Raw genomic sequence first — 27660 nt, 5'->3', positions numbered from 1 at the left:
TGACTCCTTGCCGAAGCCCTTGGAAGTCATACAAAATATTAAATTTTGATTTCACCACTACTTAATTCGCTTATGTTATGTACAGGGGTGCACATATTTTTTTGCCCAGGTTTTCAGAGGAGGACCTGGAGATGTGACTTGGTCCTCATTGAGCTTGAGAGCCAACCCGCTTGATGCGATAAAATTATGACAAGCTTTACTTAGAGCCAATTAACTTTAATTAATTATATAAACAATTAACGCTTGATTAACATCAACTGGCACAACAAAATTGCCATTACTTTGAAGTGAAATGTAAAGAAATAAACATAAAAGCACAAATTCAAAATAAAGGGCATTCATATGCAGCTCCTACATTAACTCCAAGCCTTTGTAAAAGTGGGATGTCCTCCTCATAAGAGCTCATTGAACGTGCATGTTTAGCTTTGTGCAATGCTAGCAAAAACACGTTTGTCAGTGCATGGCGCTGTTTTTCAATAACTTTATTCCGCTACTTGTCCATAGGGCGAGTAGGGTCCTGTCTGACATCAATAGTTTGCTTAGTTGCCACATGCTCTGTTTTTTTCGTGCTTTTCAAAGTTTGGATGGCTGGAATTCTTTGACCGTACATAAAATGCGCTGCTCTTATTAGCGACATTGCGATTCTCACGGCAAATGTTGCACCACATTTCCGTGCGAGCATCATTTGCTTTTAGCCATGGTACCTCCTGCAGCCACTTTTCAGCAAAAGTCCTTTTTTTCGGTAGCTCCGTTGACGTCTCTGTCGTCTGTCTGTCTTTTGACGGGGGTGGGGGAACACGGACATACAGTGCCTTGCAAAAGTATTCGGCCCCCTTGAACCTTGCAACCTTTCGCCACATTTCAGGCTTCACACATAAAGATATAAAATTTTAATTTTTTGTCAAGAATCAACAACAAGTGGTGTAGCGCCACCTTTGCACCAATTACAGCTGCAAGTCGCTTGGGGTATGTTTCTATCAGTTTTGCACATCGAGGGACTGACATTCTTGCCTATTCTTCCTTGCAAAACAGCTCGAGCTCAGTGAGGTTGGATGGAGAGTGTTTGTGAACAGCAGTCTTCAGCTCTTTCCACAGATTCTCGATTGGATTCAGGTCTGGACTTTGACTTGGCCATTCTAACACCTGGATACGTTTATTTTTGAACCATTCCATTGTAGATTTGGCTTTATGTTTTGGATCATTGTCCTGTTGGAAGATAAATCTCTGTCCCAGTCTCAGGTCTTGTGCAGATACCAACAGGTTTTCTTCCAGAATGTTCCTATATTTGGCTGCATCCATCTTCCCGTCAATTTTAACCATCTTCCCTGTCCCTGCTGAAGAAAAGCAGGCCCAAACCATGATGCTGCCACCACCATGTTTGACAGTGGGGATGGTGTGTTCAGGGTGATGAGCTGTGTTGCTTTTACGCCAAACATATCGTTTTGCATTGTGGCCAAAAAGTTCAATTTTGGTTTCATCTGACCAGAGCACCTTCTTCCCCATGTTTGGTGTGTCTCCCAGGTGGCTTGTGGCAAACTTTAAACGAGACTTTTTATGGATATCTTTGAGAAATGGCTTTCTTCTTGCCACTCTTCCATAAAGGCCAGATTTGTGCAGTGTACGACTGATTGTTGTCCTATGGACAGACTCTCCCACTTCAGCTGTAGATCTCTGCAGTTCATCCAGAGTGATCATGGGCCTCTTGGCTGCATCTCTGATCAGTTTTCTCCTTGTTTGAGAAGAAAGTTTGGAAGGACGGCCGGGTCTTGGTAGATTTGCAGTGGTCTGATGCTCCTTCCATTTCAATATGATGGCTTGCACAGTGCTCCTTGAGATGTTTAAAGCTTGGGAAATCTTTTCATATCCAAATCCGGCTTTTAACTTCTCCACAACAGTATCCCGGACCTGCCTGGTGTGTTCCTTGGTTTTCATAATGCTCTCTGCACTTTAAACAGAACCCTGAGACTATCACAGAGCAGGTGCATTTATACGGAGACTTGATTACACACAGGTGGATTCTATTTATCATCATCGGTCATTTAGGACAACATTGGATCATTCAGAGATCCTCACTGAACTTCTGTAGTGAGTTTGCTGCACTGAAAGTAAAGGGCCCGAATAATATTGCACGCCCCACTTTTCAGTTTTTTATTTGTTAAAAAAGTTTAAATTATCCAATAAATGTTGTTCCACTTCACGATTGTGTCCCACTTGTTGTTGATTCTTGACAAAAAAATTAAATTTCATATCTTTATGTTTGAAGCCTGAAATGTGGCGAAAGGTTGCAAGATTCAAGGGGGCCGAATACTTTTGCAAGGCACTGTAATTACTCAGTGGGGCCTACCTCTTTGACATTTTGAGAAGTGATTTTCTCGTGTCCGCCTCAAATACAGTGGTCAGCCATCGGTACGCAAAAGCGTTTGGAAGCCGTTTAGGGCCAGCGCGTTTGTCTACGTCCAGTACACATGCGCGCATGCGGACCACTTACAGTATGTGCACCCCTGGTTATGTAACATATTTTTGTATTTGAAGTACATTTTTTTGTTCAATTTTCACACTACTTTCTATAGGCGACAAAACCTTTGTCTTGCCAAAATTTGACCTTTATGTCTTCATTAAATGATAAAACAAATATATTTTTGTACATTCAACATCATTTGGGAAGGTCTTAGCTTCCATATGAGCCATTTCTGAAACCAATTGAATAATTAGAAGTAAGGTATTAGCAATTGTTTCTACAAAATTGATAAGCGACAAGACTTTTGTCGGGGACTTTAGTTTTGCTGTTCAACTTCTTATCATGTCATTCAACAGATGACGGCCTACGGAGCCTTCCTCCACAAAGGCTCGTTCTGCAGGAACTATTTCAACATTCTTGACCTTGTGGTGGTCAGCGTTTCTCTCATTTCTTCTGGGATCCAGTAAGTCCAATATTCAATTGTTTTACTGTGTAAATCCTTTGTTTTTGCTGTCAAAAATTGATCACCTGACACCTTTACCAATTATCCTCTTTCACTGAATCGACGTCACCGCGTCTTTGCCTTCACGGGCCGTTTAGTCGCCCCGCAGCGACACAAATCAACTTGTCAACTAGCTAAGTAGGCAAATGTTTTGCTTGGTAAATTGGCCCATGCGTCACGCGGCCTCGCTCTTCTCCCCAACAAGTTTACACTCCATCGCTCGCCCATGAAAGCCACCGGCCCCCCTCGTGCTGTTTGTTATTAATAAAGATGTCCTTTGCTTCTTGCAGCTAATACCTCATTGGAATACTGTGATATTTCTCATGTTTAATATGTTATGCTACACTCTCTGTTTCTAACTCTTTAATAGTCTAGACTTCTCGAAGTAAGTCCATATTAGTGCTTATTATTAACATGACCTTACACACCTTAAATGTGTCAAATTGTCACTCCTTTCAGTTGGAATTTCTATAGTTTTGGGAGAGTTAGTCGGAGCAAAAACAAAAATTTATATGCATCTCGTTAAAGTCCATTGTCCTTTTCAAATGCTGATTGTTTGAACTAATTGTCGCGATTAAACTCTGTCAACGCTTCAAATTGAACTCTCCAAAGCAATAGAAAAAGCAGCACAATGTTTACGGTTAAAGGTCATAAGTGTGTGGGATGTTGTCGGACTGTCACAGTCGGCTTCAGGCGGTTCAGAGGCTGAATTTCGTGGCGGTGCAAATGAATAACATTCATAAAATAGACAAATGCCTCATCTCTTTAATTAAGTAAAGGAAATATCGCAAGGAAAGACACGTGCGTGCCCTGTGGAAGCACTTCATGTGATCAGCCAGCTGGTTAATGGTGACACGCACTTTACCGAGCACCTCCACCCGGGTCGGCCCGAGCACCCGGCTCCACTTTCCCCTTTTATAGCATCTAAAAGGTGTCTTTATTTGCGCAATGATGGCAGTACGCCACATCCTCGCGGCCGCTTTGACTGTGACACGTCAGCGACATCGTCCCACGCCATTGGCTACCAGGGGCGGACTGGGGAGGGGGGGGGGTGGCCCTGGAGTCATTTGAAAGACCAGCCCACTTCATGGACGGTGTTGGAAGCTATCCAGAAGGCAACACAGAGAGGTGCACTACAAATATTCTCTAACCTTGGCCAGAACTTATTCAAAGCTGGATATACAGTGCCACAAAAATGAGAACTGTAACCTGATCAAAGTATGAAAGTACTTTTAATTCAATTTTTTGTAATTTCGGTGTCATAAAAATGCATTTTTTTTGAGTATGGTAGTCGTCAGACAGGTCTACTACTAATATTGACCAGAGAAAACCAATACACATCAGATTTGTAGATTTACAGTGCCACAAAAATTAGAACTGTAACCTGATCAGTGTATGCAAGTACTTTTAATCAAAGTTTTTAAATTCTGGGACAGTAAAAATGCAACTTTTTGAGTATGGGAGTCGTCAGACAGGTCTACTACTAATATTTACCAACCTTAGTCAATACCTATTCAGATTTGTGGATTTACAGTGCCACAAAAATGAAAACTGTAACCTGATCAAAGTATGCAAGTAAATCGAATTCAAATTTTTTAAATTTAGTTGTCGTAAAAATGCATATTTTTGAGTACGGGAGTCATCAGACAGGTCTACTACTAATATTTACTAACCTTAGTCGATACCTATTCAGATTTGTGGATTTACAGTGCCACAAAAATGAGAACTGTAACCTGATCGAAGTATGCAAGTACTTCTAATTGATTTTTTTTTTAGATTTCAGTATCGTAAAAATGCATATTTTTTAGTATGGGAGTCGTAAGACAGGTCTACTGCTAATATTCACCAGCCTTAGCCAATACTTATTCAGATTTGTGGATTTGCAGTGCCACAAAAATGAGAACTGTAACCTGATCAAAGTATGAAAGTACTTTTAATTCCATTTTTTTTTTAAATGTTGGTATCTTAAAAATGAATATTTTTGAATACGGGAGTCATCAGACAGGTCTACTACTAATATTTACTAACCTTAGGCAATACCTATTCAGACTTGTGGATTTACAGTGCCACAAAAATGAGAACTGTAACCTGATCAAAGTATGCAAGTACTTTTAATCAAAGTTTTTAAATTTTGGGACAGTAAAAATGCATATTTTTGAGTACGGGAGTCATCAGACAGGTCTACTACTAATATTTACTAACCTTAGTCAATACCTATTCAGATTTGTGGATTAACAGTGCCACAAAAAAGAGACCTGTAACCTGATCAAAGTATGCAAGTAAATTGAATTCAAAATTTTTTAAATTTCGGTGTCATAAAAATGCATATTTTTAAGTACGGGAGTCATCAGACAGGTCTACTACTAATATTCACCAACCTTAGCCAATATTTATTCAGATTTGTGGATTAAAAGTGCCACAAAAATGAGAACTGTAACCTGATCAAAGTATGCAAGTACTTGTAATTGATTTTTTTTTAGATTTCAGCATCGTAAAAATGCATATTTTTGAGTACGGGAGTCATCAGACAGGTCTACTACTAATATTTACTAACCTTAGTCAATACCTATTCAGATTTGTGGATTAACAGTGCCACAAAAAAGAGACCTGTAACCTGATCAAAGTATGCAAGTAAATTGAATTCAAAATTTTTTAAATTTCGGTTTAAAAATGAGAGCTGCAACCTACCATCGATTAAAACGACCCGATGCTCTGGGGAACTGCATAATGTTGTACTGACGTGACAGCGCACATAACACACGTAGATGAAGTGGTTTTAAGATCAGGAGACTATTTCATCTTTAAATGATAATTGTGGCATTATATGTTTTAATAGTGTTTAAAGTAGGGCTGAAGCTATCGATTATTTAAGTAATCGAATAATCGACTAGTTCGAATAATCGAGTAATCGGATTAGGAACATTTGATGCGTTGCTGAATAAATTTTAGGAGATTGCTTGTGAAGATTGCACTTTCTTAAGAGTATTAAATGCAAATAAAAAAAATAAATTGTGTGTTTTTTCAAACAATGCAGAATTGCACTTTCATTTTACAACAGCAATAAATGCATTCAAAAATAAATTAAAATACCTGAGGATCAGTGTACGACAAAAGAACAATTGGCTAACTTGCATAGCAAAAATCCACAATCTTAAATGCTATAAAATGCAAACGTTATCTTTTACAATGCTTTAACAAATCGTTCAATCACTTATTACCACAGAAAAATGCTAAATACAGATAAACTAAATTACGAATGCACAAACATATTAGCTCAAACAAAAAAATACCTTATGTTGGTCTTAACAGGGAGCGGCTGGATCCAGCCATGTTAGACGTGTAATATTTACTGACGCCACTAGATGGCAGTTTATCCACCCAAATGAATAAAACTAAATGCAAACACTTCCAAACAGACCATTACAACGGCACTCTATACAAATCCTCAAAACAGCAAAATTCGAATTACTCAAGATAATCGATTAATCGTTGCAGCAGTAGTTGAAAGTGCTTCCCGCTCGGTCAGAATGTATTTACCGTAATGTTTGAATTACGCGGGTATGCTAATTTTAGGGTCCGCTCATTTGACCATGGGTCCACTGGGAAAAATTCCCCATATGTCAGTCCGCCCTTGTTTGCTACCTTTAATCACCTTTCAACTTCCTGTCAGCAGGCGTCACACGCTCCTTTTTTTCCCTCCTCCACTCCCTCGGAATGATGCGCTGGCATTTTGATTGTGTGAAGAAAAATGGCTCGGCGCCGCTTGCGGTCATAAGGCAGACATTTTTTTTTCGCACGTTTATGCAAAACCAAAGAATCAAAATGTCAACGTATTCATCTAAATTTAGCGTTAGATGCTTTTGTGTTGAGCACAACCTTTGAACTGACACTTTCCTTGCAGCACAGTTTGCTTGCACTCGTTTGTCTGTTTATGTGCGTGATCGTACGAGTGTGTTACCTTTGACGGCCTAGCATTGTCTTTTTGATTGACTTTAATTCGATAATTTTGACAAACAGCTGTATGATTTTGTTTATTGAACATCAATTTAAGTCTGTAAATTCTGGTTTGTTTTAAATACAGTGGTATGAAAAAGTATCTGAACCTTTTGGAATTTCTCACATTTGTGCATAAAATCACCATCAGATGTGATCTGATCTTTGTCAAAATCACACAGATGTAAAAACAGGATCTGCTTTAACTAAAACCACCCAAACATTTATAGGTTTTCATATTTTAATGAGGATAGCATGAAAACAATGACAGAAAGGAAAAATAAGTGAACCCTCTGCCTAAGGAGACTTAAAGGGCAATCGAAACCAATTTTTACCAATAAATTTAAGTCAGGTGTGTGCCCGATCACTGATGAGTGGTTTAAAGCTGCTCTGCCCACTATAAAACACACACCTGGTCAGAATTGTCTTGATAAGAAGCATTGTCTGATGTGCATCATGGCTCGGTCAAAAGAGCTGTCTGAAGACCTGCGATCAAGCATTGTTGATTTGTATAAAGCTGGGAAAGGATACAAAACCATTTCTAAAAGTCTGGATGTTCGAAAATCGCACTGTTGCTTCTCGCCGAAGGAGTGGCCGTCCACCAAAGATGACGCCAAGGGTTCAGCGCAAAATACTCAGAGAGGTTAAAGAGAACCCCAGAGTGTCTGCTAAAGACTTACAGAAATCACTGGCACAGTCCAAAATCTCTGTACACACATAAACTATATGTAAAACTATGGCCAATAATGGTGTTCATGGGAGGACTCCATGAAGGAAGCCACTGCTGTCTAAAAAAAAACATTGTTGCTCGTTTAATGTTCGCAAAAAAAGCACTTGGACACTCCGCAGAAGTTTTGGCAAAATATTTTGTGGACTGATGAAACCGAAGTATTTGGGAGTAACACACAACGTCATGTGTGGAGGAAAAATGGAACAGCTCACCAACATCAACGCCTCATCCCCACCGTGAAGCATGTTGGGGGGAGGATCATGATTTGTGGCTGTTTTGATGCCTCAGGGCCTGGACAACTTGCAATCATTAATGGAAGAATGAATTCAAACGTTTTACAGGATGTTTTGCAGGAAAACCTGAGGCCGTCTGTCAGACAGTTGAAGCTAAAAAGAGGATGGATGCTGCGACAAGACAATGATCCAAAACACAAAAGTAAATCAACTTCAGAATGCTTTCAGAAGAACAAAATACATGTTCTGGAGTGGCCAAGTCAAAGTCCAGAATTAAACCCCATTGAGATGCTGTGGTATGAACTAAAGACAGCGATTTGTGCCAGACATCCTAGGAATCTGACTGAAAAAAGCAGTTTTGGAGAGAAGACTGGGCCAGGATCAGTCCTGATCGATGTGCCAGACTGATCTACAGCTACAGGAAGCGTCTGGTTGAAGTTATTGCTGCCAAAGGATGGCCCACAAAATATTAAATGTGATGGTTCACTACTTATTTTTCCCCCTTTTTTTCATTGTTTGCACACTATCCTCATTAAAATATGAAAACCTATAAATGTTTGGTTGGTTTTAGTTCAAGCAGACACTGTTTCTTCATCTGTGTGATTTTGACGAAAAATTTCAAAAGGTTCAGATACTTTTTCATACCACTGTATTAAGCAGGTGACTAAAAAAGTAGACTGTAGATCTTATAGTGTTGTTTTTGTTGTGTGTTGTTTGTTTCACCTTCTCCAAGGAGACTGAGAAGATATACTACAGTTTGAATTTAAATGTCTCAAACACAAAATGCAAAGGAATAAGTCCTTTTTTCCAATAGGCTGCGTGGAAGATGGATGGAGCACAAAAAGCAAGTGTTGTAATTTAATCGACAATCCATTGTGCTGTAATTTTAAACGAATACCACAGTTGCCACATCCACTTTCTATGCATAGTCTATGAATGTCTTGTTACAGAAATGACTTTTGCTTACTTGGCTAAAGTGTATTGATGTTTCAGGTCCAGCGCAATCAATGTGGTGAAGATCCTGCGAGTTCTTCGAGTGCTCCGACCTCTGCGGGCCATCAACAGAGCCAAAGGCCTGAAGGTCAGCACAAAAAAAAAAAAAAAATCAATAAAAACACATGAAACGTCGTCAAAAGGTGCTGACGCTGATTCTTGCTTTCTTTAGCATGTGGTGCAGTGCGTTTTTGTGGCCATCAGGACCATCGGCAACATCGTCATCGTCACCACGTTGCTCCAGTTCATGTTCGCCTGCATCGGAGTGCAGCTTTTCAAGGTAGAACGGCTTAAAAGTTGAGCAACGTTCCGAGTCATTAACGCAAACAAATTAATATTGCTGTCCAGGGCAAGTTCTTCTTCTGCTCAGACAGTTCAAAACAAACAAAGGCAGAGTGCAGGTAATACGCGGCCATGTTGATGAATTGAAGCCGAAGCGCAAAGGTGTAAATGCGTGTGTTGTTTATTGTCAGAGGCTCGTACATCAAGTACAAAGATGGCGACGTGGCCAAGCCCGAAAGAGCTCTGAGACTTTGGGAGAACAGCGAGTTTAACTTTGACGACGTGCTGCAAGGCATGATGGCTCTGTTCGCCGTGTCCACTTTTGAGGGCTGGCCGGGGTGCGTGTCCGCATGCAAAAACTCGCTCGCGCTCGTCCGGAACGCGTCGGTTTGTCGTCCGTTTCGGCTCATCGACGCCAATCCCCGCAGGCTCCTGTACAAGGCCATCGACTCTCACACCGAGGACGTGGGGCCTATCTACAACTACCGCGTGGTCATTTCCATCTTTTTCATCATTTACATTATCATCATCGCCTTCTTCATGATGAACATCTTCGTGGGTTTCGTCATCGTCACCTTCCAGGAGCAGGGAGAGCAGGAGTATAAGAACTGCGAGCTGGACAAGAATCAGGTAATTTCTCCTCACTAGTGATGTGTCGGTCGCGAACGAGCCGGTACAAAGAGCCGGCTCTTTGAAGTTAACAATGAGAGCCGGCACCCTCCTTCGAGAGCCGCCTCTGTCTCTCTGTCTCTCTCTACGTGTCTGAAGCGAGGTTTGGCAGTGGCTCAGCTGCCGTGCTCAGAGAGGGAGACAGGAAGAGAATGGGGAGGGGCGAGGGGCTTGGTACTAGGTACTGCACGGAGTGCACGCTGAGCACATGCTCCGTCGCGTCTGCGCAGCCACAGACAGACACAGGAGGAGGAAAGGACGACACACGAACGTGGTTTGTAGGCCTTCAAGATGAGCCGAAAATGCAGTAACATTTGGAGACATTTTAATCGGTTAAAGTCAGGTGACAATAGGGCAGAATGCCGTGTCTGCAAACTTAACCCCTAATGTATCACATTTGTGTATCACTTAGAATTTCATTATTTTGGGACTCTAATTTATAAAATTTGAAACACGTGCATCTGCAGGTTCCATGAGAAAAACAAATCTGGATTTAGCTAAAAGACTGGACAAATAATTACTGAGAGAAGAAGTCTGGTCAGCCCGTCCAAGTTGAAGTATTTAGTTTTCTTGAATGCAAATTTAAAATAAAGCAAGGAGTAGCTTATGTTTGTTAAAATAAAGCAAGGAGTAGCTTATGTTTGTTTTGTTCGCTGCTGCTGTTGCAGTTACTACTCACTATTTTTGTTATGATATAGCATCTTTGATTGTTGTTGGTTGAAGTTTAATTTTGTTGCTTATTTATTGTTCGGAGCCTTTTTAATGTTCAATAAAATAAGTAAAAACCCTTTTCATTGCTTGATAATTGTTGCTATTTGCAGTCAGTACAGTCCAATATTTAGTTCACCTAGTCATTTATCAAAATATGTGCTAAATCTGTCATAAATATTTAAAAGAAAAGCTAAAGTTAAAAGAGCCATTTGAGAGCCAAAAACAGCTGGCTTTTTTCACTGAGCCGATCCAAATGAACCGGATCACTGAAAAGAGCCGAAAATCCCATCACTACTCCTCACCTAGTCGCTGATCCCCTGACCGGCGTTTGACCTTTCGGATCTTTCTGTGCATTACAGCGTCAGTGCGTCGAGTATGCGCTCAAGGCCCGCCCCCTGCGCCGATACATCCCTAAGAACCCGTACCAGTATAAGGTGTGGTATGTGGTCAACTCCACATACTTTGAGTACCTGATGTTCACGCTCATCCTTCTCAACACCATCTGTCTGGCCATGCAGGTAAAGCAAGCACATTCACTAGATGAACATATCTTCATATCCGTTTACCAATTGGATGTTTGTATCTTTGCAGCATCATGGTCAGACAAAGAACTTCAACGATGCCATGAACATCCTCAACATGCTCTTCACTGGGCTTTTCACTGTGGAGATGATCCTCAAGTTGATCGCCTTTAAGCCCAGGGTAAGCCCCGTTTGGAGTAAAGGATTCAATTCTATTAGTCTTCGTGTATGGAAACTCTTTGGAATTCATTATATTTCTGCATTGATATTTATTAAAATCTATTTAAACTAATGCCACACAAATATGTATATTTTATTGAAAATGGCTTGTAAACATTTGCTGGTCAAGTAGGAAAAAGTAAGGCAAGGCAAATTGTTATAGCACAATTCAACACAAGGCAATTCAAAGCGCTTTACATCACACAAAGATCCACAAACAGAGATAAAATGATTTGTAAAAAATCGCATTAAGCATAGATTTCATGATATATTGACGGGGGGGGGGCGGAGCCAATTAATAGGAGACCTATCTATGTCAAAGCTGACTGAATGGAAACATAAAGAGCTTTTTAAATGGAAAATTCTTGTGGATAAATGCGTAAATCCCTAAATTCTTTATAGATATGGACGTAAAACCGTCTCGATTCTTTGTTAAAAGGGCAAAGATTTATTTTACGTAAATATACCGAATGTGCTGCTAGTCTTAAAGCCACTGTGACGCCGCCTTAAGAGCTTTTTACGTTGAAAATTCTTGTGAATAAATGCTTAAATCCCTGAATTCTTTATAGATATGGATGTAAAACAGTCTTGATTTTTGGTTAAAAGCAAAAAAAATGGGCAGTTAGCATTTATTTTACGTAAATATGTCGAATGTGTTGCTAGTCTTGAAGCCACTGTGGCGTCGCCTTATCACCAGAAAAAGCTTTTATGTTGAAAATTCTTGTCAATAAATGCGTAAATCCCTGAATTCTTTATAGATATGGACGTAAAACAGTCCCGATTCTTTGTTAAAAGAGCAAAGACCCGGGCAGTTAGCATTTATTTTACGTAAATATATCGAATGTTCTGCTAGTCTTTAAGCCACTGTGGCGCCGCCTTATCACCACAAAGAGCATTTTACGTTGAAAATTCTTTTGAATAAATGCTTAAATCCCTGAATTCTTGATAGATATGGTCATAAAACAGTTTAGATTCTTTGTTAAAAGAGCAAAGAACCGGACAGTAAGCATTTATTTTCCGTAAATATGTCGAATGTGCTGCTAGTCTTTAAGCCACTGTGGCGCCGCCTTATCACCACAAAGAGCTTTTTACGTTGAAAATTCTTGTGAATAAATGCTTAAATCCCTGAATTCTTTATAGATATGGACGAAAAACCGTCTCATTTCTTTTGTTAAAAGGTCAAAGAACCGGGTGGTTAGCATTTATTTTACGTAAATATGTCGAATGTGCTGCTAGTCTTTAAGCAACAGTGGTGCTGCCTTATCACCACATAGACCTTTTTACGTTGAAAATTCTTGTGAATAAATGTGAAAATCCTTGAATTCTTTATAGATATGAACGTAAAAATTTCTCGAATTTTGGTTAAAAGCAAAAAACGGGCAGTTAGCATTTACTTTACGTAAATATGTCGAATGTGGTGCTAGTCTTTGAGCTACTGTGGCCCCACCTGATCACCACAAAGAGTTGTCCGGCCCATTTTTGGAGTTTTGTGTAAAATGACAATGATTTTTTTTTTTTTTTTCATTCGTTTGTGTTTTTTTCATTGCAAGCGATATAAATGAAGATATTACTACCAAAGCTTTTGTAATTGCAATCATTTTCTGGGAGAAATGGAACATTATCTGACAGAATTGCAGGGGTGCCAATGCTTTTGGCCAGCACTGTATGTCATTTGCATAGGTTTGATAGGAGATGTCATATTGTTCCATGATGCAAGCTAGAGGAAACATATAGATGTTAAATAAAAGTGGTCCTATAATGGACCCTTGAGGAACCCCACATGTCAATTTGGTTCGTTCCGACTCATGGTTTCCGATTCATGCAATTCATGCAGAAATGTAAGGAATTTTTTCCCCCTCACCTGTACTCATGCAGAATCACGCTAACATACTGTTTGCATAAGAACCACAAATGAATATTTTGCATTGACAAGCATTAAAACTATTGAACCTAATGAGTGAATCAATCCAATCTTCACCCTGATTTTCCCCTTCCTTTTTGCCTCCTGCGTCATTTGTATGAACCCACTGATGTCCATTGACGGTGATAGACATCCAATCCGTTTTTCCCCACTTCAAATGTATTGGACGCAGCCCTTTTAATTTTCGTCTTTTTTTCGGATGATAACGCATATTAGTCTAAGTCATATTTTAGTCATCTCAAAATCTATCTTCGTCAATTTTTTGTTGACGTAAACTCAGACTTGACATTTACAAAAAAAGTTTTCGTCTATAAGATTAAAACGTTTTACTCCAAGAATAAAGGTTTCCAATTATTTTGAATAAACATTGACAGGCGAGCACATATTATTGAGTCGACAAGGACAACGCCAACTTGGTGATAATACACTCAGTGGGAAAACAGTCCATTATTTCCGATTAATCCTACCCACCTGGACGCCACGAACTGTATGTAAAAAACAGTTGTAGAGGACGCTCGCCGATAACGTGAATGCTATGCTAACGCTACAGGTTACATTTACTGTGTGTTGATCACTCAGCACAACCTTCAAAGGCTAAAGCAACATTGCATATTCTCCAAGCTCTACGAAAACAAACCTTACTGTGTGTGCAAGTGGAGATACGACACACTGGTGAGTTGCAGCACATCACATGAGTGACACGACCAAACACTGCTACTATGCGTGCTAACTACACATACAATAAGAAATTTTACTCATTGGGAACATGTGACGGAAACTTGCGCATTTTCGTTTCGTTCTCGTCTAGTCAGACGAAATTTGGCAATCGTCTCAGTATGTTTTAGTCTTGTCACGAAAGAAGTGTTCCTTGACGAAAGCAACACTGATTGGACGTCTATTGCCATCAATGGCTTGAGTTAACATTCCATACTTTGAGGGGTCGGCAGACGGTGTTTCCCTTCTAACCTTCCTCTTACCTGCACCCCTTCCTCATCCTCTTGTTTAGGGGTACTTTAGTGATCCCTGGAATGTGTTTGATTTCCTCATCGTAATTGGCAGCATAATAGACGTCATTCTCAGTGAGATCAACGTAAGTACTCGCCTCTCCCAGTCTCTCTTCCTTTCCTCCTCCTCTTCTCTTTCCATCCTTGAGTCCAAAATGACCACCGATTGGATTCCAGGTATTACTCATTGGCAGTAAGGAAGGCACTAACTTAGTCATGTCGGATTGACAATATTAACGTCGAGCATGCTGCTTTTTGTTTACAATTCTTTTCCTGTCATCCATTATTGTGATTTCTCTTTGCTTCATGTGTTTCTACTGTTAAAAAAGCATTCTTTTCTGCTTTTTATCCCCTTTTTCTGTCATCTTTCTGTTCTTTCCATCCCCACGCAGCATTATTTTATTGATGCATGGAACACGTTTGATGCCTTGATAGTTGTGGGTAGCTGTGTTGACATAGCGATCACTGAGGTTAACGTAAGTAGAAGTACAAACTCGCGGAGGCCGAACGATACCCATCTCGCATGCCTTCAAATGATTAGGAAACCTCAGCTGCACCGCATTTGATCCCGCCATGGCCGAATTGGGTCAAGTGAGTCAAAAGAGCCAGATGGAGGAGTACTGCCATGCCTTGTTTTTTTATCCAATTTTAAACACATGAAGTGCATATTCAAAGTGTTTGGCTGGTTGTTAGGGTGACCACTTCCAAAATGTCAAAATGGAACACATATTAAAAAAAATTTTTTTAAATGCATCAGACTTGCAGTGTATTTTCATCAACAATAAAGTTTGGCACTATTTATAGGTCATATTTGTGTAACTAAATAGTTAAAAATAACAATTAAAGGCCACTTTTTTAACAATTTATTTAGTTTAGAGTACCTTGTTTTCAAATTCCAAAATAATGCCAAAATATGCGACACGGAGAAATGTCTACCAATTCGAGTAGTTATTGGTTCGTTTTTATTGTCGACCACATTAATCATGTAGTGTATTTAAACGAGTACTTTTCAAATAGTGGGGCGTAGTGCGATGCTAGGGGTGGCGCATGTCACCTCGGGGAACATACTTTTTTTGCCATACTAGAATAAGTGTAATTGGACATCCACTCAGTGGGTGGCAGTGGAACTGTCATTTTCAGAGTGTACGCAGTATTTTTGACCCAAACAAGAGCACACAGCATTGAGCACTGGGGATATGAAGAGCTAAGACGAGGAAATCTGATGAAGCGTATGTAGAGTTTGGCTTTGGAATTTGACTTTTCAGACAGTGGGAGACGAGGAAAGACGAGGAAAGTTTATTGTTAGGGGGTGAAGCAATTCGGCCCCGCGACCAAGCCGCCGGAACCACTACAGCCGAACCAGTAGGCGTCCCGCTGGCGCAGCCCCAGCAAGTCGGCCGGAAAGGCCAAACCCCTCCTGTCCACTCCGGTGTTTACCCTTTGTCCTGACTCAATTTTGAACGGTTTAAAGACGGCTCACTGAAAACAGGTTGACAATTTATTCGTCAACAGTGATCAAAAAGCAAGGCAAAACAGACGACGGAGAGGCAATACTGGAACCAGGGTCCGCCAAAACAACGGATACATCGAAATGTCCCCGAGAAGCGACAGCTGTTTGCTAAATGTTCATTCTTTGGAAAACTGCGGTGGAGTGGGCCGGGTGGAAGGCGTGCCTGAGTGTTGCCTTGGAATAATCCTTCTGTGTCAGGTTTAGGCGGTCAAGTTCGTGTGTCATCTATCGTGGCTGGAACGTGGTTGCCACGGCAACTGAGGCATGTTTTGATGTCTAAGGCGCTGCGCTATCAACATGTTGCCTAGGTAGGGCGAGGGTGTTCTGACCCCACCGAAGAGATGTTGACGTCCTTCTTTCTGCCATTCAATGTGAAAAAGATGTCCGCCATTTTGGCACGTTTGCTAGCACTGTTGTAAAATCTCCGTGAAGAAATGATGTCGTGAAGCTTTGTTTACGTTTTATTGAACCAATGATCTAAAACGTTTTAAACTGAAGCCCCTCTTGGCCAATCACAGACCACTTGTGACAACCGTGGGGCTGAGTTGCGTCACATAAACTGAACCGCGGCCCATTTTCTTTAAAGGCTGGATAAATAGCGTCTGGCTCATGGGTTGTGCCGGACGCCAGACACATTATTGAAAAGTGTTTCCGTCCTAAAACCAGACAGGTGGTCACTCAATTCTACACTGACTAGCCACAGATCTAGCTTAAAAAACAAAATGCGGGTGCACTGTTTCTATCATTTGAAATTTGTTCAACCCCCACTTTTCCTTTGCATGACAGATGACAAGATGCAATGTCCTGGTTTGGAGTCATTCAATCTCCAAGTATATTTAAAAAGAAAATGCTTAGAGCTGTACTTTCAGCGTGTTATTCTAAATAAACATTTTTTTTGCACAGCAGAAATGGCAGACACAGGGAACAATTTAATCCGTAAATGGTTTCACTCAAGGCCCGTGAAATGTATGTAAATGTATTTATGGATTCATTTATTCTTCACATGGAGGCCTAGCGGTCAACAATGGGGCGGCATAACAATGCATATGCCCAACACGAGTCAAATGTTGAGAGTTTATTGTGTTTAGACTTCAGGAATGCTCGTCGTGTGATATTGGGAAGGGTGGGGGGCTCTTTAGCATGCAGCAAGCGAAAGCGCAGTACGCCCGGACAGAACTCCACATCATTTAGTCATAGAAGCAGAATACATTCTTCTGGCAGGACTCAATTTTCAGGGAAGCAAATCATGTTGTACAATGATGTCGCTTGCAGGCTGGTCAAATAGATGAATGTCACATTAAAAATTCATCTTGAAAAGTGCCGTTTTTATGACCTGGACAATCATGCTGCACACTCCACGTGGTCCGCCACGTGACACCTGTACGATCCAATAGATTTGATTTCAAATCTCCGTAAATGTCCCAACAAATAAGGTAATTAGATATTCATGTCACCCCTCCGGGGGGTTGTTCCCGTATGTAGCTGCATTTAACACCACCAAACAAGGTGTGAATGTGCACAAGGGTAGCGCAGCATGTTTCCCCTATGCCGGAATGAAGTGCGTTTCACCCCAGACAGCGCTGGCCGGGCATACCAATAAGCTCAGCGCTTCCCAAGGGTGCGCGCTCGCCTTTTGCTTTTGTGCCTCCAGAAAGGGGATCCGTGAAGCCCCCCCGAGATGTGGACTTTCTGTGAACAACGCTGTAAAGTACTTTGATAGGAATATTTTCAAGTACATACACTGGGATACCTGACATAAGCATCTTTGTCATCTGTAAAAACCACCTTGGATTCTGATTTGCTTCATCACTTCTTTTCCTTTGATCGTGCTTCTCACATACTGTTTTTTCATGTGTTGTATATTTACATAGTATGACTGCAAAAGTAATAACTCAAATTATGTAGTATTACAGTACAAACTGTGGGGCAGAGCAACTTGCTTATTTAAATCTGGCACGCTGAAGCGGTGGTTGCTCTGAGGATGGTAGGGATGGACTTATTTGAGAGGGTGGCGCTTAAAGTTTGGTTCTTAATGTGTGTTTTTTATTTTGTGTTTATTTTTTAGGAACCCCAGTGAGCATTATGGAGTGGACGAAGTTGGAACGCGCTTTCACTGTTGAGGCATTTCTTTTCAAGCGATCGCTCAGTCGTCGCAACGCAACGTGCATTCTGTAGACATTTCAATATTGCACTCTGTGGTCGTGTTCCTGGCCAGCAGTCGATTGTTTCATGGGTAAACAATTTCAGGGAAACCTGAAACCTGACCTCTGACAAACAGCAAGGTCACCCCAAAACATTGATGCGGTGAGACGATCTGTTTTGAGATCTCCCCGACGGTCTGCTCGCAAACACGCATCTGCTCTTGGGTTGTCTGCTGGTTCTGTGAGACGAATTTTCCATGAAGAATTGAAATTTCATCCCTACAAATTAGCTATGGTGCAGGAACTTAATCCACACGATTTTATTGCTTGTGAAAATACATGTGAGGCCCTTTTGGGCTTGCTTGACGACACACTTATTTTCCTCCGGGATGAGGCTCACTTATATCTTTCGGGATCTGTTAAGAAGCAAAACGTGCTATTGAAGTCCTGAAAACCCCAGAGAACTTCATCAACGTCCTCTACACGCACTACGTGTAACTGTTTGGTGTGCACTATCGCAAGTTGGCATAATAGGCCCATGGTTTTTTTAAGAAAACGAACAGGCGGTATCAGTGATATCTGATCATTATGTCAACATGATCAATGAGTGTTTCCAGCCAACACTGAACCAGATGGGTGTGGAGCGGGGTGCAATATTGAAAAGTCTACGGAATGCACTGCGACGATTGAGCGACCGTTTGAAAAAAATGCGTCAAGCAGTGAAGCGTGTTCCAACTTTGTCCACTCCATGTTGCTCACTGGGGTTCCTGAAAAATAAACACAAAATAAATAACGCACGTTAACAACCAAACTTTAAGCCCCACCCTCTCAAATAAGTCCATCACTACTATCATTAGAGCAACCATTGCTTCAGAACACCAAATTTAAATAAGCAAGTTGCTCTGCCCCACCATGTAGAATGGAATAGAATTTTTGCACTGCATTTGTGGGATCCATTTGTTAAACCAAACATACTGTATTTGTATTGTATATGTAAGTATTTAAACCTGCAGATCCTGACTGCACTCAGGCATCGCTGTTTAACATAGCGATGCAGCACAATTAGAAAGTAATTGAAGCTTGTCGACATGATGTTTCTTTTGGAAATGAAAAATGGCCTCTGATTGCTGTCTTTGATTTGTCTTGCTATCTTGGCTTGAAGCATAAGCGCACTGCGAGCTGATGTACAGAATATATCACTCCTGACAATACTTAAACTCATGTAATCCCACACTTAATGTTGCCTTGGTAACGATGGAAGTTCAAACAATGCCAAAAGACATCACACCTTCCCTCCTTTCCTTTCCTTCTTTCTATCTGTCAATGTCCTTTATGTTGTGTCCAAATGTCTTTTAACTTTGCACTGTATAAACACCCTTATACAGTTGGTATAGAATTGCCTTATAACTATACTGTAATGAGGTGGCCCTGTTAGAATCCCACCGCAAAGCATTGTTCACCGTTTGCATTTTTCTGTTCACGTCTTTCTTTCATAAAAATTCTCTCTTCAGCCAGGGGGTTGTTTTAACAGGGCCCACCCACTCATTTCAAATATCACTACAATAGGGCAATCCTGTTGTTTCTATGTCTCATCTTAGCCCGCTAAGATAACTCCGAATGTAATATTCCGGTGCCTGTTTGACTCCAAAGTTCTCGTATTTCGAGCTCAAACGAGGCCTTGAACGGCACATTCGGTGTTTTCCAATTGTCTTCTGGCGCAGTAAACACAGCTTGAACGTCGTGTAGCGTCAACTCGCGCTATTGCGTCTTAGCTCCATCTGGCTGGAAGATAAACAGATAGCTCCAGAGGCAGGCCTCCATCCATCAGCGTACACATAAAGCCACGGGCACCTGCACATAAATGTTGCAGACACATCATCAGCTCCTTCCCCTTCTCTCTACGCTGGCCCGGGCCATTATTCATTATTTCAGCCCCGCAGCCTTAAACAGACTTTCCAATATCCTACAGTCCCAACATGCTTCAATCTAGCCTGATGCCACCAGTCTATATACCCTGTAATATCTTGGGAATTGTCCCTCCTGGCCCAGATGAAATTATGCCCCCCCCACTACCTCATTTTTTTGGATACAGTGGTAACTCTACTTACGAATGCCTCTACATACAGAATTTTCAGGTTAAGACATGCCGCAACAGGAAAATATTGCCTCTCGTTACGAAAGAAATTTCCGGATACGAAAGGGAAAAATACAGTATGGCTGGTACTTGCAGCTCCCAGAGTTTACTGAACGTAACATACTTAGCTGCTCTGCCATTGGCTATTGCCTAGCATTCCTGGCATCCAATTGGCAAGAAAAAACTCTACTGTATGTGTATTTATGTATTACAGCATCGTCTTCATCAGCGTAAAGAATAAAATACACTCATGTGAAGCTGTCGGAACATGAGGGGCAAATGAAGTGGACGCTGGGATACACACATACAGTAGAGGTCCCTCTTAGCCAATTGAATGCCAGGAATGCTAGGCAATAGCCAATGGCAGAGCAGCTGTAAGTATGTTCAATGCGAGTAGCAGCCCATGCTGTATTTTTCTTTTCGTATCCTGAAATTTCTTTTGTTACAATAGGCAAAATTTTCCCATTGAGGCGTGTCTTAAGCTGAAAATTCTGTATGTAGAGACATTCGGAAGTAGAGGCAGCACTGCATTTGGAACATGTTTTGATGCATTTTTATGCATTATAAAACGGATTAGGGCATTCACATGGAAAACGCGTCTCTACTTACAGAATTTTAAAGTTACGAAGCTACTTCCAGAACCAATTAGTTTTGTAAGTAGAAGTACCACTCTATATCCATACACAAATGAATTTCTATCAAATTTCGTTGCCTCGTAGGCTGCCATTGACGGATGTAATCCGCCTCAAAAAGTAAATATGTATTAGTGAGAATAAATCACTAAGCAAGAATCTTCGACCCCCGTTGACACTGACACTTCCCCCCTCCCAAGGCGCTGCTCTGTTGCTGATCTTTGTTGCCTTTCCTTAAAGCCAGCTGACTCCTCCTCGTCCTCCTCCTCTTCGTCCTCCTCCTCTTCCTCCTCTCACCCCCATGTGGTAAGAACAATGGTACGCGCCGACGGTAACCTCGCCTCCCTCCCGCGTCCATCTCTCCCGCCGTCCTCCGCATGACCCCTAGCATCATCACACTGTGCGTGCCCTCCACCGCTTCCATTTTTGGGTGTGATGTCCAGTGCAAACCGTCACGCTGACACTTTTCTGTCTATGATGTGTCAAACTCTTTCTTTTTCGTGATGTCACCTGAGCTTCCCGCCCCACGCTCATTTGAAGCAACTGCGTCCAACATGGGCTGTGTTTGGTTATTTGTAGCATTGCAACATTTTAGGAACGGCGTGTTCTCCAACAGGATGCCATTTCCACACAATCTACAGTCATGTGAAAAAATTCATTTCTATATTAAGAAATGTTCACATATCAATGTCTGATCTTGTTTTTCTTTATCCCTGGAAAAGAAAGTAATTTAATTGCAGGTAAACAACAAAAAATAACATTGTTTTACTCATTACACCAAATTTATCAACAAAAATGCATATTCTAACCGAGGAAAAAGTTAGGACCTACCACCTAATAGCTAGTGTTACTCCCTTTAGCTGAAATAACTTCAATGAGACGCTTTTTGTAGCCATCTAACAGTCTTTAACATCGGTCTCTAGAAAGTTTGACCCACTCCTCAACGCAGATTACTTTCAACAGTGACTGACTGTTGAGGTGAGTGGAAACACCGTGGTGAGATCAAAGGAGCTGTCTGAGGCCTTCAGAAAGAAGATTGTAGATGCTTATGAGTCTGGTATGGGATTTCAAAAGAGTATAAAATCAGCCATTCCACTGTCCGGAAAATAGTCTACAAGTGGAGGACATTCAAAACAACTGCCAACATGCCCAGGTCTGGCCGTCTAAGCAAGTTCACCCCGAGAGCAGACCGCAAGATGCTAAAAGAAGTTTCCAAAAACCCTAAAATGTCATCACAGGACCTACAACAGGCCCTTGCTACTGTTGATGTGAAAGTGCATGCCTCATGGGAGCTGTGCAAGGAGAAAACCTTTGCTCTCCAAGAAGAACATGAAGGCCAGACTTAAGTTTTCCAGAGTGAATGTAGACAAAAACCAAGACTTCTGGAATTATGTTCTTTGTACAGATGAATCTAAAATTGACACCAGAACAGAGGGCATGTTTGGCATAAATCCAATACAGCATTCTAGGAAAAGAACCTCATACCAACTGTGAACCACAGAGGTGGAAGTGTCATGGTTTGGGGATGCTTTGCTGCAGCAGGACCTGGCCAGCTCACCATCATAGAATCCACCATGAATTCTATTGTGTATCAGAAGGGGCTAGATGAACATGGGAGATCCTCTTTTTAAAAAATTCAAGCTGAAGCGAAACTGGACCCTGCAACATGACAATGACCCAAAACATACCAGTAAATCCAAAAACGACTGGCTGAAAAGGTAGAAATGAGTCCTGGAACGGCCGAGTCAAAGCCCAGAGATGCTATGAGTGACTTGAAACGGCACTTTTGTTGATAAATTTGGTTGAATAAGTCAAACAATGTTAATTTTTGTTGTTTACCTGCTATTAAATCACTTTACTTTCCAGAGATAAAGAAAAACAAGATCAGACATTGATATGTGAACATTTATTAATAATAAACTGAATATTTATTTGTGGTGTCCTAATTTTTTCACGTGACTGTAAATGATCTTTAACTCTGAACAAAATGTCTCGGTAATATATGGAGAATGGCAGTCTCATTGGACAGCGCTGTCGTCGCGGAACGTGTGGCAACAAACAGATATTTCACCATAATTCTCACTGACATTTTTCTTATTTTGTGGTTGAAGCGTTACAAGGGTGTTCAAAGTACTGTACGTCACGTCAAAATTTTGCTGCTTTTGTTGTTTGGGCCCAGAAGACGGAGCAGCAGCAGTGGCATAAATAAATGAATGCGTATTAGAATAGCACTCAGCGAGATGGCTGAATATTTTATCATTGACTGCTGGGACACAAAAGAAAGCCACCGTCGCCGCCGCTAAAACCTCGTCAACTGCCAAATTTCTATCCCCCAAAAAAAGTCTAAAAATAGCTTGTGAGAAAAGCACGTCAGTCACAAGAGGGTTTGACAGTAAAAGCAAACCGCCAGAAAGGGTGAAAATGAGATTTGCCAAGCGTGATGATAGGAATTTATTCCAGGAGATAAAATATTTTAATCCATGTGAAGCTCCCCAGTTGTTTCCTCACACCAAACATGATTTATTGGAACACCGACCTCCCTTCAGGCTCAGATTTCTGACGCTTCCAAATTGTTCTCCTGGATTTATGGACAAGTTTAGCTTGGACGGTAATCTCTGAGGACATCCTTATTCCCGTCCCGTTCAGGCAAACTACCAACCACCAGAATCTAGTCGACTGTGAAGTTTGTCGATCTGTTTGTTGCCTCGTGAAATCTCCGCGATCTCTGTTGTTCTCTTGCCTCTGATTTCCGTGTTAATTTGTGCAAATGATGTCAACAAGGGGCTGCAGAACTCTGAAGAGAGCGCCCGCATCTCCATCACCTTTTTCCGGCTTTTCCGTGTCATGCGGTTGGTGAAGCTGCTCTCCCGTGGGGAAGGAATCCGGACACTACTATGGACTTTCATCAAGTCCTTCCAGGTCACTATAGAAACAAAAGTATTGAATTTGTGTAATTTTCGGAAAATATAGATGCATCTGTCTGGTGTCTGCAGGCTCTACCTTACGTCGCATTGCTCATCGTGATGCTCTTCTTCATATACGCCGTCATTGGCATGCAGGTAAACCGCCTCCCGCCTCGCCTCCCTGTTGGATTTAATTGGCCTTTCCTAATTGACCAAAGAGACTGATATGTTTTTCTCCCCCGCCGCTTCTCGTGCAGATGTTTGGCAAGATAGCGCTGCGGGACTACACGCAGATCAACAGGAACAACAATTTCCAGACGTTCCCCCAGGCAGTGTTGCTGCTTTTCAGGTGAGGAAGATTCCGACGCTCCTTATCGTCCTCTTTTGCCCCGCTCGGCGCCCCGGCTTCTAGGATATTCCTGACTAATGGAATTTTCTTTAATTCTACACATTTTTGTGGGTTAAATAAAGGATTGACGCAGGGTAAATGTCAAATGCAGACTCTTAAAGTGGATTAAGACGAGGGAAGAAAATTCCATATGCAGTCTCTGACAAAAGTCTTGTCGCTTATCCATTTTGTAGAAACAATTGCTAATAACCTGACTTTTAGTTATTCAATTGGTTTCAGAAATGGCTCATGTGAAAGCTTAGACCCTCCCAAATGATGAATGGGGTGGCCAGTCCTGGAGGATCTTGATCTTTTTCCACTGCAGCAGAGTCTCCACGAGACCTGGTCACCTGAAGTCCCTGTGTCAACCAGAGCAGTCTGTCGAATTCTGTCTAGAAATGGCCTCCATGGTCGAATCAGTGCCCAGAAACCAGCATTTGCCAAGGCCCACAGCCTGTCAAAAGGATGGATGCTGGAAAAGTGGCTAAAGGTGGATTTTTCAGATGAATCTTCCATTGAATTACATCACAGTCACCGCAAATATTGCAGGAGACCTACTGGAGCCCGCATGGATCCGAGATTTACTCAGAAAACAGAGAAGTTTGGTGGTGGCAAAATCATGGTCTGGGGTAACATCCAGTATGGGGTGTGCGAGAGATCTGCAGGGTGGAAGGCAACTTAGGTAGTCTGAAATATCAACAAATCTTAGCAACCTCTTACATTCCTAACCATAAAAAGGGACCCATTCTGCAGCTCCATCACATACTTCAATCTCTACCTCAAAGTTCATCAAGGCAAAGAAGATCAAGATCCTCCAGGACTGGCCAGCCAAGTCACCAGACATGAACATCAATGAGCATGTTAGTAGTAGGATGAAAGAGGAAGCATGGAAAACAAAACCCAACAATGTTGATTAACTCTGGGAGGCATGCAAGACTGCTTTCTATGATGTTCCTGATGACTTCATCAATAAATTGTATGAATCCTTGCCGAACCGCATGGATGCAGTCAGTCCTTCAAGCCCTTGGAAGTCATACAAAATATTAAATATAGATCTCACAGCACCACTACTTAATTCGCTTATGTTATATGACATATTTTTGTATTTGAAGTACATTTTTTGTTAAATTTTCACACTACTTTCTGTTGGTGACAAAACTTTTGTCTTGCCAAAATTTGACCTTCAGGTCTTTATTAAATGATAAATCTCTTTTCAGTGAAACAAATATATTTTTGTACATTTAACATCATTTGGGAGGTTCTTAGCTTTCACATGAGCCATTTCTGAAACCAATTGAATAATTAAAAGTCAGGTTATTAGCAATTGTTTCTACAAAATGGATAAGCGTCAAGACTTTTGTCAGGGACTGTAGGTGAGCAGTTGTTTTTTTTTTAATCTATGCAAGATGTGCGACGGGTGAGGCGTGGCAGGAGATCATGCTGGCGTGCTCGCCCAATCGGCCGTGCGAGAAAGGCTCCACCAATGAAAACATCACCATCCATGAAGACTGCGGGAGCCAGTTTGCAATCATCTACTTTGTCAGCTTCTACATGCTCTGTGCCTTTCTGGTCGGCGCCGATACATAAATCTTCGTATCTCATTCAGCGGAGTTTCGGAAATTCGACTGATAATTTGATGTTTTCTTCTCCACAGATCATCAATCTGTTCGTGGCTGTCATTATGGACAACTTTGACTACCTGACTCGGGATTGGTCCATCCTGGGGCCGCATCATCTCGATGAGTTCAAGAGGATCTGGGCAGAGTACGACCCTGAAGCCAAGTGAGTTCACCGAGCTCGTTGGCTGTCATTGACTCTGCAAGACCTCCCACTTCAGATTGGACGGCTACAAATGATAAACTAAATTCACAGCCGCATGAGTGGACGTCGATCATAGTGTCTTTTTGTTTTCAGGGGGAGGATCAAGCATCTGGATGTTGTGACCCTGCTCCGAAGAATCCAGCCTCCGCTCGGCTTCGGAAAGCTCTGTCCTCACCGGGTCGCCTGCAAGGTGAGCTGTCGCCACTCTGGGATTTTGACTCAACGCTTCCACAAGAACTTGAAGCATCGTCCTTTTGTGTGTAGCGTCTGGTATCCATGAACATGCCCCTGAACAGTGACGGAACTGTCATGTTCAACGCCACGCTGTTTGCGCTGGTTAGAACCGCACTGAGGATCAAGACAGAAGGTAAAGTGCACACTCGCGTTGTCTCTACCGGAGAAGTTTCCAGATTCGTAATGTTGTGTTTTTAGGTAACTTGGAGCAGGCCAACGAGGAACTGAGGGCTATCGTGAAGAAGATCTGGAAGAGAACCAGCATGAAACTCTTGGATCAAGTGGTGCCTCCTGCTGGTGGTGTGTATTCCTTAATGTCCGACAACGTGCAAAAAATGTCTCGATACATGTCGTTTCGCCTGGTTCTCCCTTAGATGACGAGGTGACCGTCGGAAAGTTCTACGCCACCTTCCTTATTCAGGAGTATTTCCGCAAGTTCAAGAAGAGGAAAGAACAAGGGCTGGTGGCCAAAGTGCCCCCCAAAACCGCCCTTTCTCTGCAGGTAGACACATACAAGATGTGCCAGCATCATACTTCATTTCTACGTCACAACACACGATTTTTGCGTGCCTTTAGGCGGGCCTGCGGACGTTGCATGACATCGGTCCGGAGATTAGGAGGGCCATCTCCGGAGACTTGACGGTGGAGGAGGAGGTAGACAAAGGCCTGAAGGAGCCAGTGTCAGCTGCGTCCGAGGACGATATCTTCAGGGTAAAGGTCGGAGTCTTTTAAACTCGCTCTGCAAAGAGAGAGAACGATGCTTCGTGTCCAGCTTGAAGCTCTTCATGAAGAGATGAAAAATCCTCATGCATGTGCTAAAGAGCATACAATTTAAACCTTGTTTCACTGAAAAAGTCTCCCAACAGTGCTATCATTTTCAGTTGAGCTTCATGCAAATATGATCTTTTACCTGTGTAGAGGGAAAAATGGCTGGTAGACATTTACTTTAGATTTAATCCTTAAAGACTGGTAATGCTATTACACACCTCACAACCGAGCCATATTTTTGCTTTGCCTTGACGTCCTCGCTGGAATGAATGCACCTAGTTATGTTTGTTATAGTACACCAGACTATTTTTTCTTGTCGCTGCTCTATTGATGTCGTTTGGTTCTCCATCTGTGACTCCGCAGCGGTCGGGCGGTTTGTTTGGCAACCACGTCAACTACTACAATCAGAGCGACGGCCGCGCCTCCTTCCCGCAGTCGTTCACCACCCAGCGTCCATTGCACATCAGCCAGAAGGGCTCCCCGTGCGAAGGCGAGAGCCCGTCTCATGAAAAGCTCGTGGACTCCACCACCTTCACGCCGTCCTCGTACTCCTCGTCGGGCTCCAACGCCAACATCAACAACGCCAACAACACTGGCATGGTGGGCGTGGCCCCGCAGGGTGGCGGCCGCTTCCCCAGCCCATCCATCAGTACGGTGGACGGCCACACGGGACAGCCGCTCACGCCCATCCTGCTGCCCAGATCGGCCTGGTGCTTCCCTCCGAAAAGGCGAGTGTGCACTTGAAGGACAAAAATGATCTTTTTCCCTTCTACTTCTTGCACTCTATACCCAAACTTTTCATTCCTTTCTTCTGTTCCTTGTGCGTGATGGCAAGCAGGATGACTTTTTTTGACAACCTCATTCGGTATGTTGCCAGGGCGCAGTGCGTGTTT

General features: G+C 42.0%; 1 protein-coding gene across 2 annotated transcripts in view; it reads left to right on the top strand.

The window, feature by feature from the left end:
- cacna1c (calcium channel, voltage-dependent, L type, alpha 1C subunit) overlaps positions 1-27660 on the top strand; it is a 241530-nt gene that overhangs the window by 204533 nt on the left and 9337 nt on the right. The window contains exons 24-45 of one of the 2 annotated variants that reach the window (XM_057855351.1): positions 2815-2921; positions 8910-8997; positions 9082-9189; positions 9258-9310; positions 9383-9529; positions 9620-9821; positions 10931-11089; positions 11163-11273; positions 14239-14322; positions 20894-20971; positions 23435-23572; positions 23647-23712; positions 23814-23905; positions 25351-25513; positions 25599-25726; positions 25859-25955; positions 26030-26132; positions 26198-26299; positions 26374-26501; positions 26576-26716; positions 27131-27495; positions 27606-27632. In XM_057855351.1, coding sequence (XP_057711334.1) covers positions 2815-2921; positions 8910-8997; positions 9082-9189; positions 9258-9310; positions 9383-9529; positions 9620-9821; positions 10931-11089; positions 11163-11273; positions 14239-14322; positions 20894-20971; positions 23435-23572; positions 23647-23712; positions 23814-23905; positions 25351-25513; positions 25599-25726; positions 25859-25955; positions 26030-26132; positions 26198-26299; positions 26374-26501; positions 26576-26716; positions 27131-27495; positions 27606-27632 — 2687 coding nt within the window. Of the gene's footprint in view, positions 1-2814; positions 2922-8909; positions 8998-9081; positions 9190-9257; positions 9311-9382; positions 9530-9619; positions 9822-10930; positions 11090-11162; positions 11274-14238; positions 14323-14628; positions 14713-20893; positions 20972-23434; positions 23573-23646; positions 23713-23813; positions 23906-25350; positions 25514-25598; positions 25727-25858; positions 25956-26029; positions 26133-26197; positions 26300-26373; positions 26502-26575; positions 26717-27130; positions 27496-27605; positions 27633-27660 lie in introns of both variants that reach the window. The other variant, XM_057855352.1, reaches the window with a different exon arrangement.

This window comes from Corythoichthys intestinalis, chromosome 13 (genome assembly GCF_030265065.1).
Source record: "Corythoichthys intestinalis isolate RoL2023-P3 chromosome 13, ASM3026506v1, whole genome shotgun sequence".
NCBI classification, from domain to species: domain Eukaryota; kingdom Metazoa; phylum Chordata; class Actinopteri; order Syngnathiformes; family Syngnathidae; genus Corythoichthys; species Corythoichthys intestinalis.
This window is presented reverse-complemented; position numbering and strand designations above follow the sequence as displayed.